This window comes from Gastrolobium bilobum, unplaced genomic scaffold, assembly GCF_033153095.1.
Source record: "Gastrolobium bilobum isolate Gb01-03AN ecotype WA unplaced genomic scaffold, APGP_CSIRO_Gbil_v1 utg326516, whole genome shotgun sequence".
NCBI classification, from domain to species: domain Eukaryota; kingdom Viridiplantae; phylum Streptophyta; class Magnoliopsida; order Fabales; family Fabaceae; genus Gastrolobium; species Gastrolobium bilobum.
In genome coordinates this window covers 26,002-35,771 of record NW_026898859.1, presented here as the reverse complement: position 1 = coordinate 35,771, position 9,770 = coordinate 26,002, and the positions used below count along the sequence as shown (strand labels likewise).

The 9,770-nt window shown below is 36.8% G+C and overlaps 2 protein-coding genes and 1 non-coding gene across 3 annotated transcripts; 1 reads left to right on the top strand and 2 right to left on the bottom strand.

Moving 5' to 3' along the window:
- Positions 1-2,120: 2,120 nt before the first annotated feature.
- LOC133284744 (uncharacterized) lies at positions 2,121-2,594 on the bottom strand. The gene has a single exon (XM_061481811.1). It carries the CDS (start codon positions 2,592-2,594, stop codon positions 2,121-2,123), a length of 474 nt encoding a protein of 157 aa, XP_061337795.1.
- A 2-nt stretch (positions 2,595-2,596) lies between these two features.
- LOC133284742 (uncharacterized) lies at positions 2,597-5,816 on the bottom strand. The gene is made up of 6 exons (XM_061481810.1): positions 5,702-5,816; positions 5,040-5,309; positions 4,882-4,998; positions 4,180-4,435; positions 3,547-3,609; positions 2,597-3,209 (listed from the first exon to the last, which is right to left on the bottom strand). Exons 1-6 carry the CDS (start codon positions 5,814-5,816, stop codon positions 2,597-2,599), a joined length of 1,434 nt encoding a protein of 477 aa, XP_061337794.1.
- Positions 5,817-6,809: 993 nt separating this feature from the next.
- Positions 6,810-6,915, top strand: LOC133284745 (small nucleolar RNA R71). Its single transcript, XR_009747937.1, has one exon. It is a non-coding gene; the product is annotated as a small nucleolar RNA R71 (small nucleolar RNA).
- Positions 6,916-9,770: the final 2,855 nt, after the last annotated feature.

Here is a 9,770-nt window from a genome sequence, read left to right as displayed (position 1 = left end):
AAATAAAAGAAAAAAATGCCTCTATCATATTCATGCATGTAAATGAAGAATGCTGTTTCAAAAAGAATAAGATCAAGTTCTAGAGAATAAAGATCATGAGCAGAAACACACAAAAAAGAGAGAATGGCAAAAGATGTAATCCATTCATATAGGACCAAAATCTCACAAGGGTAAAACCAAATTACGCAATCAGCATAACAATATCAGTCAACAAGTAATATAATCCAAGAGTCAAGAATTAAGCCTGATCATAAAAATCTATCAAAAGAAATATGTCCAAGTTCATTCCATGTATAACTCAACAATTATCAGAAAGAAAAGGAAAATCCACTTATTCACAATTAAAGTTGAAACAAAAATTGCAAAGAAAAAGGAAATAAACAAAAAGGAAAAGAAGACTCTCTATCCTCCTTAGGGAAGGTAAATGGCATCAGTGAGCCTGATTCGTGCCTCCACAAGCTGCTGCTAGAGTCCCTCATAAGAAGGCTTGAAACAATGTCTATCCACATGTGAAAATCCTCTCAGACTACTTATCACACCACTCCCTATGATTAATTTTCTGCATAATTGAAACAAAAGGAGGAAGAGGGTAACGAACGATAGAGAACGATGCAAACTCCCCGGCAACGGCGCCAAATTTGACACGAGCTGTCGAACTCGCGCAAATTAATTAAATTAGGTTTATTAAAAATTTGTAGTAAAGCGTCAACCTAAGTCGTCTCTTAAGGAGTTTGCAAGGATCTTAATCGCTCAGTTATAAAAATAAAAATAAAAATAAAATGGAAACCAAATGAAAATGGAAACTAAATGAAAAGAGAAAATAAGGAGAAACAGAAACTAAAGAAAAACGGATACTAAAATGGGGGGGGGGGTTAATATGATTGTAAATTTAAACGAAAATAAATTAAAATAAAAAGTAATCAAATTAAAAGCAATCAACCAAAGAATTAGGATTCCAAGGATATCCATCATTGGACAAATAATTACCAAATCGCGATTGATCTCAATTGAATTACCAAATCGCGATTGATCTCAATTGAATCAGAATCTTTATTTCCAATTGAGAACCCTCTCTAAGCGATCGCTTAGCGTTTGGTCGAATACGACGCGTCTACTTGCGCAATCGCGGAGTATCAACCCGTTCGACTTGAGTTCATTGGCTTAATCAATCTAACCATTGAATCTAATGGTTAATCTCTTTCCTAAGAACGCAATCGCGTATCTCAGATTGAACACCCACAATCGCGCGATGCCAAACCGAGTGGGAAAGAGAAACAAATTTGGTTCAAAATGAGGCGCATATCCTCAGGATTCAACCATGGAATCCTCAACCCTTGGGTTGATTAAAGAAAAGAGGAGAGAAAAAAGACGAAAATTATATTAATTTCAAAATTGTAAAATTCAAACTCAAATCAAAGATGTTCCACAAGGTCCCTACTCTCGCCCTTTTAACCCTTAATCAAGCTGGGCTTCGGGCTCTACAAATTCAACCCGAAATAAAAGGAAACAAAACAGAATTAATGGCTCTCGGCTTCATGTACATTGGGTTCAAAATTATAACTTAAGTCCAAACGTCAAAATAAATTTCCAGCAAAACACGTACATCTTGGGCTCAGGTTTCGACCATCTTCCCGTCCGAATTGGGCTTCAGTAGATGAAATAGAGAGATTGTAGCCCTATCTGTTAGCTGCAAAACGCAACAAGAAAGGAGTCAATTGGACATCTGCAGTGTGAGATATGGTTAAAATACGAAAGTAGTGTAAATCTGGAAAATTATGACGAAAATCAATTAAACCCAATTAAAATCTACAATTCTGATTTGACCCAAAAGACCTTTATTTAATTCAAATAAAACCTAAAAATACCAACCAAGAGTAATAAATAAGTGTAACAAAATATGTGTTATCAGCCACCATGGCGCACAATCGCGCCAACTCACTGGATTTTTGCCCAGGGTTGCGACGTGTTATCGCGCAAGAATGGTGCTAATTCGTGCCAATTCTCTGGTTTTTATACTGACTTTTTTTTAAATAAATTACAGAAAAATGAAATACAGTACTATGCATTGGGTTGCCTCAAATAAGCGCGTGTTTAACGTCTCGAGCCTGACGGTTACCTCTTTATGTGCCAACAGAATTAAGATATTGAGCCACAGTGTTTTGTAACACAGGCCCTCCATGATAGAATTTCAACCTTGAACCATTGACCTTGAAAGGTCTATCTTCATCCAGTGGTGATATTTCTATTGTACCATAGGGAAAAACCTTTTTCACCACATAAGGACCAGACCATCTTGATTTTAACTTACCTGGAAACAACCTCATGCAAGAGTTATACAGCAAAACCTGTTGTCCAGGCTCAAACTCCTTGTGAATGATCCTTCTATCATGCCACTTCTTTGTTTTATCCTTATAGATTCTGGCATTCTCATATGCAGAATTTCTGAACTCATCAAGCTCACTTAATTGAATCTGTCTTTTCTTAAGAGCTTTTGTTGGATGAAAATTTAGAAACTTGATAGCCCAGAAAGCTCTATGCTCTAACTCCACAGGTAAATGGCAAGATTTTCCAAATACTAATTGATAAGGTGACATACCTATGCCCACAGTGCATCATCTATCCTCTTAGACAAATCTTTCAAAGAATTTCCAACAGTCTTCTCAAGAATCCGTTTCAGCTCTCTCTTAGAAACCTCTACTTGGCCACTGGTTTGAGGATGATAAGGTGTAGCCACCTTATGTTTAACACCATATTTAGCCAGTAAATTGTCAAACTGCTTATTACAGAAATGAGTACCTCCATCACTTATTATGGCTCTAGGTACACCAAACCTTGTGAAAATATTCTTCCTCAGAAAATTCACAACCACCTTGGCATCATTAGTGGGAAGAGCCACAGCCTCCACCCACTTAGACACATAATCAACAGCAACAAGAATGTACTGGTTGGAATAAGATGAGGGAAATGGTCCCATAAAATCTATCCCCCACAAATCAAAGAGCTCAACCTCCATTATGCTATTTAAAGGCATTTCATCTCTACGGGATATGTTACCCGTCTTTTGACATTTTTCACACCTTTCTACAAAGTCTTTTGCATCCTTGAAGAGGGTTGGCCAATAGTACCCACTTTGCAACACTTTATGAGTAGTTCTGTTTCCTCCAAAATGGCCACCATAATCTGAAGCATGACAATGCCACAGAATCTGACTCACTTCATATTCAGGAACACATCTGCACAGGAGACCATCAAAACATTGAAAATAAAGAAATAGGTCATCCCATATGTACCTCCTTGCATCATAAAGAAACTTCTTCAGTTGTTGCTTAGTGAGGTCAGCAGGCAATTTCTTGACCACCTTGAAATTAGCAAAGTCAGCAAACCAAGGTTCTATAACAATAGCCATCACCTGCTCATCAGGAAAAGAATTCAGGATCATCTTGTAAATTCTTCTCCTGAATCCTTGACAAATGATCTGCCACTTTATTTTCCATACCAGATTTATCTTTGATTTCCATATCAAACTCTTGGAATAAAAGCATCCACCTCAGCAACCGTGGCTTGGCATCCTGCTTAGTCATCAAAAATTTTATGGCAGAATCGTCAGTAAAAACAATAACTTTGGAACCAAGGAGATAAGATCGGAATTTATCAAGTGCATAGACCACTGCTAGCATTTATTTCTCAATTGTTGCATAATTAACTTGAGCTTCATTCAAGACCTTGCTAGCATAGTAAATAACATGCAGCATTTTATCCTTCCCCCGACCAAGAACAGCTCCAATGGCATAGTCACTAGCATCACACATAAGCTCAAATGGAATACTCCAATCAGGAGCTATAAGAACATGAGCAGTAGTGAGCTTTTCTTTCAACAAATTGAAAGCCTTGAGACATGCATCATAAAAAATGAACTCATGTTCCTTCACCAAAAGTTGACTCAATGGCTTGGCAATTTTGGAGAAGTCTTTTATAAACCTTCTATAGAAACCTGCATGACCAAGAAAACTTCTAACTCCAGTAACATTAACTGGAGGAGGAAGTTCTTCAATCAACATCAACTTGGCTTTATCAACCTTTATGCTTTTCTTAGAAATTATGTGGCCTAAAATAATTCCCTCTTGAACCATGAAATGACATTTCTCCCAGTTAAGAACAAGATTAGTCTCTTGGCACCTTTTCAAAACTTTAGACAAGTTGTCTAAACAGAAATCAAAACAAGAGCCAAAAACAGAGAATTCATCCATGAACACCTCCATATATTTCTCTACCATGTCAGAGAAGATAGAGAGCATACACCTCTGAAAAGTAGCAGGTGCATTACATAGACCAAAAGGCATCCTCCGATAAGCAAATATTCCAAAAGGGCACGTGAAAGCTGTTTTCTCTTGATCTTCAGGAGCTACTGAAATTTGATTGTAGCCACTATAACCATCCAAGAAACAATAGTATGCATGACCAGCCAATCTATCCAGTATTTGATCAACAAAAGGAAGAGGAAAGTGATCCTTCCTTGTTTACGCATTCAGCCTCCTGTAGTCAACACACATTCTCCAACCAGTTATAGTCCTGGTAGGAATAAGCTCATTCTTGTCATTTTTAACTACAGTAACACCACCCTTTTTTGGAACAATTTGTACAGGGTTCACCCAAGCAGCATCAAAAATTGGGTAAATCATACATGCATCAAGGAGTTTCACCACTTCCTTTCTTACTACCTCTTTCATCATAGGATTGAGCCTTCTTTGAGGTTGCCTCACAGGTTTTATGTCATTCTCCATGAGAATCTTATGAGTGCAAAAAGAACGACTTATACCTTTAAGATCAGAAATAGACCACCCCAACACAGTCTGTGCTCTAAGAGAACCTCTTTTAGCTTTCTTTCATCATCAGAATACAAACCCTTATTGATAATTACAGGGTAAGTCTCCTCATCACCCAAGAAAATATACTTTAAAGTATCAGGTAACTCTTTCAATTCAACTTTTGGAGCACAACCTCTTTATCAGACTCCTTCTTTTCAAGATCCTCAGAGACACCCGCAATATCATCTTCAAAATGAACATGATCACAGTTTTTCAAATCCTCTTCAAGCTCTTGAATAAGAGTTTTCTCTTCATGAACCACCTCCTTTAAGACATCAAGTCTGAAACAATCACCATTTTCAAATGGTTTTTTCATACAATCAAAAACATTGACAATAATTGTTTCTTCATTCATTCTCAACACCAGCTTTCCGTGCTCTACATCAATCATTGCACGAGATGTGGCTAAGAAAGGTCTACCTAAGAGAAGAGGCATTTCATTTTCTGCCTCCATATCAAGCACCACAAAATCAGCAGGAAAGATGAACTTATCCACTTTCACAAGAACATCTTCAATTATACCACTGGGCTTCCTTAAAGATCTATCAGCAAGTTGAAGAGATACCAAAGTAGGCTTCAACTCAGTGATCCCCAAGGATTTATAAACAGAAAGCGACATCAAATTAATGCTAGCCCCAAGATCGCATAATGCCCTGCCAATTTTAGTGTTACCAATTTCAATAGGAATGTTGAAACTTCCGGGATCACGAAGCTTAGGAGGAAATTTCCTTGTAATATAACACTGCACTCCTCAGTAAGTGCTACAGTTTGGCACTCTTGTAACTTGTGCTTCCTTGACAAGAGATCCTTCATGAATTTAGCATAATTAGGCATACTAGCCAGAGCTTCAGCAAAGGGAATGCTGATATGCAACTTTTTGAAGATATCAAGAAATCTGCCATACTGTTGCGTTTTAAGTTCTGGCTTGAACCATTCAGGATAAGGTTCCATTTTCTCGAGATATTCATCACTCAGCTCAAATTTCTTTTTTTCAACAACAATAGGCTGCTATTTTTCTTCACCCTTCTCAAGAGGCTTCACAACCTTAGAAGGAATTTCAACTTCTTTTTCTGGCTCCACAACCTCATTAAGCTTCTCGCCATCCTCCACATCTATATTTGGCTTTTCTAGAGATGTTACTACTTTACCACTTCTAGTTGTGATGGCCATACAATCTTCCTTTGGTTTGGTAATTGTGTTATAGGAAATGTACCTAGAGTTCTATCATCAATTTGTTTAGATAGTTGGCCAATTTGATTCTCCAAATTTCTAATATATGCATTTGTGTTTTTGGTATTAGCTCTAGTCTCCTCTATGAAAGTATTAGAATGTTGAGCCATTTGTCCTACTAGCTTCTCCAAATCAGAAGGGTCCTTAGGTTGGATTGGTGAAGGCTGCAAATAATTGTTAGATTTGAAATCAAGACCAGTTCCCTGAATCCTCCTTTGAAAATTACTACCTCCAGTAGAAAAAAAATTACTACCTCCAGTAGAAAAATTCTGCTTTCTTTGAACATTTTGCTGCGGAGATCTTTGATCATACCAAATGCCATTCACCTGCATTTGTTGAGGAGAATCAGAAGACATCAAAGAAGGACATTCATTAGACTCATGATTGTCTTGGCAATATTCACACACAACAGCAGCAGCTTTACCCTGAACACCAAAAATCGGCATCTTATCAAGCCTTGAAGTCAAATTTGCCATTTGCTGAGATAATAGCTTATTTTCAGCCAGCACAACATCATTTTCTTCCAGCTGAAGAATACATCTCTTAGGCTTAGATGGAAAACCTTCATTTTCATTGGCGGCCATTCTCTCAATCAGGTCAAGAGTCTCATTTGCTTTCAAGGATTTAATAGTACCACCTGCTGCACCATTCAACACCATCCGAATATCAGTTGTACAACCGTTGAAAAAGATTCTCACTTGATTTCCAGCAGTCAAGTTATAATGAGGACACCTCCTCATTAAATCCTTGAATCTGTTCCAAGCTGCACACATAGTTTCACCCTTTAACTGAGTGAAATTAGTAATATCATTCACCATCTGATTATATCTCTCCATAGAAAAGAATTCAGCAAAGAACTTTTGAGACAAATCATCCCATGTAGGAATGCTACGTGCAGGCTGTCTTTCCAACCAACTAAGAGCCTTTCCCTTAATAGCAAAAGGGAACAACCTCAACCGGATTACATCATTGGAGACCTGAGGATATTTGGTTGAGTCACATATCATAAGGAATCTGTCTATGAATCTATGAGGATCTTTATTCTCTCCTCCTCCAAACTAGGCTCTCTCCACCAATTGAATAACAGAAGACTTAAGCTCCCAATTATTGTTATCAATTTCAGGCTGGACAATGCTTTGTGATTCTATGAGGAATCTGTTCCATGCTTGTTAAAAGATGGAGAAAGAACATTATCCATGAGTGGATTTTTTGCATCATTATTTGCTGCCATGATTTGTGATTCACCTGGTATCTCTTATGTCTCTTCAGATGGAGTACCAAACTCTACGAATTAAAGCTTCTTCCGAACAAGTTTTCTATTTCTCCTTTCAGTCTTTGCAATCTCAGAATCAAATAGAAATTCTTTAGTTCTGCCTCGCATAAAACTCAAGAAGAAGGTTAGTAGCACTTTTCAAATAAAAATAAAATAGAAATACAAATACAAATATTCACAAAATCCAATCTTAAAGATCAATATTAAATGATATACGAAACGCCAATCCCCGGCAACGGCGCCAAAAACTTGATACGTGTTGGCAAGTATACCAATCGAACAAGTAATACAGTGATAAGAAGAGTATCGTTTCCACAGGGATTGTGATCGAATATCAAATAACTGTTCTTTTTAAGATGGAAGAAATTCAAATAGTTGTGGAAAAATATTGTGGATTTCAGTAAAAATAAAAACTAAAGGTAAAGATGTATTTTTGGATTTCTATTATGAAAATATAACAAATATGGATTTTATAAAATATAAGAAAGCATTGTAGCTAGAGTGCACTCATCATATGATCCCCGCCATTTACTCAGGATTGATTTAAAATACTCATCTAAATAAGTATTCAGATCATTTATCATCTAAAAATATTAAACAGCTAACCCTCAATTCCTTGCAAGATTAACCCTTTAACCCCAATTGGAACCCCAATTCCTTGCAATGTTCCTCATGGAATTAAGAAATAAGCACGATAAATTAAACATCTGCAATAATATATACGTCTATTCCTAGCACGCATACAAATTGTTATCCTACTCCCCTTCAAGATCAAAGCCCCAATATTCCTATCTAGAGCTCCAATCCTCGAACTATCATCTACTATCAGATTGATCAGTTCTAATAAAGAGGATAAAAATTACGCACAGAGTAGAGATAAATATAAATATATAAAAGAGTAAATATAAATCAATCCATGGTAACACGGGTTCACATAGGGTTTGTGACCCTAACTACAATAAAGAGTACTAGCCAACCATGGTCATGGCTAACATACAAAAATCCAACATAAACTAGAAATAGAAAAATAGAAAATAAAAGATGATCAAGATTCTCTCTCAAGAACTCTCTCTCTGAAGCACCGCCGTCTCTGATGATCGAATTCCCCTTTTTTCTATTCAGAACCCTTTTTGTATTCTTTCTCGCGCGTCGTTCCAAAAATTTCCTTTCAAAACACGCGGTCAGGTCTTTCCGCAAACTGGCGCGGAATCGCGCCACTACGGCGCAGAATCACGCCAAAACTCTGGAAATTGGCAGAAAATGACTGGCGCGGCCTCGCTCTACTACGGCGCAGAATCGCGCCAAAACTCTGGAAATTGGCAGAGAATGACTGGCGCGGAAATCTTCTTTTCTCAATTTTCGAATTTTCCTTCTATTTTTCCTATATAAAAATAAGAAATTAGTGTGAAATAAAACTGAAATGGAAAAGTCAATGTATAAAGCAAATATGTCCAAAAAATGCTCTTTTATGACTTAATCTTTATTATTTTTAGCTTGGAAAATCATATATGCCAGAGGCACATCAACTTGATACAAGATGTGTTGCCTTGAAGATCGAATTCACGAATAGTATGGGTGGTGTGATTAGGGATGTGCAAAATAATCAAAAAACTGAATCGAATTATGAACCGAACCGAACTGCCCTTAAAATAACTGATTGTTAAAAATCAGTTCATGAACCAAACCGGTTTTTAAAGAACCAATTCATGAACCGAACCGGTTTTTAGAACCAGTTTAAGAATCAAACCATTTTGAACCGACCCGAATCATTTCCGAACCGAACCAAATTGTTTTTTACAACTTAATTTTTAAATTTTAAATTTTTTTCTTTTCAAAATAGGGTCGACCCGAATCGGTTCCGAACCGAACCAAATCGTTTCCAACAAAACCGAACCATTTCCAAACCGAACCAGTTTTGAACCGAACCGAACCATTTAAACCAATTCGGTTCGGTTTTTAAAAAAATTCGGTTCGGTTCGCCCATGCACATCCCTAGTGGTGATAAGTCCATAAAATATGACTTAAAACACATAATTGCTGACAGTAAAATGTAGAAAAAAAGAATATATTGTGTTATTTTTAACCCTATTAACATTAAAGCTTATGTGTTGGTATATTGAAGTGATTATCTTTTGGTATATTGAAGAAGGGGGGTGAGATCAGGGTATCATATTTGAGGTCATGTTCATCTTCTTCTAACCTTCTTTGAACCCTAATCATCTCTCTCAAACCATCTCTTCTTCTAAGCTTGTGTCTTGGAACTTTACTTGAGTTTGATGCTTTGACTTGTTGGATATGACAATGCTTGACACTTTGTTAGTTCTGATCATTTTTCACTATGGTTATGATATTGTGCTTCTATTAGATGTTGTCTATGGTTTATTGTCTTTGATCTTTGTGTT

Coding starts and splice junctions, on each gene's coding strand:
- LOC133284742 (XM_061481810.1), bottom strand. CDS start 5,816: ATGGAACCTTATCCTGAATGGTTCAAGCCAGAACTTAAAACGCAACAG. Junction 5,310..5,701: donor CTTTGCTGAAGCTCTGGCTA/GTATGCCTAATT, acceptor ATATGGAGGCAG/AAAATGAAATGCCTCTTCTC. Junction 4,999..5,039: donor TTTTGAAGATGATATTGCGG/GTGTCTCTGAGG, acceptor TCTGATAAAGAG/GTTGTGCTCCAAAAGTTGAA.
- LOC133284744 (XM_061481811.1), bottom strand. CDS start 2,594: ATGTCACCTTATCAATTAGTATTTGGAAAATCTTGCCATTTACCTGTG.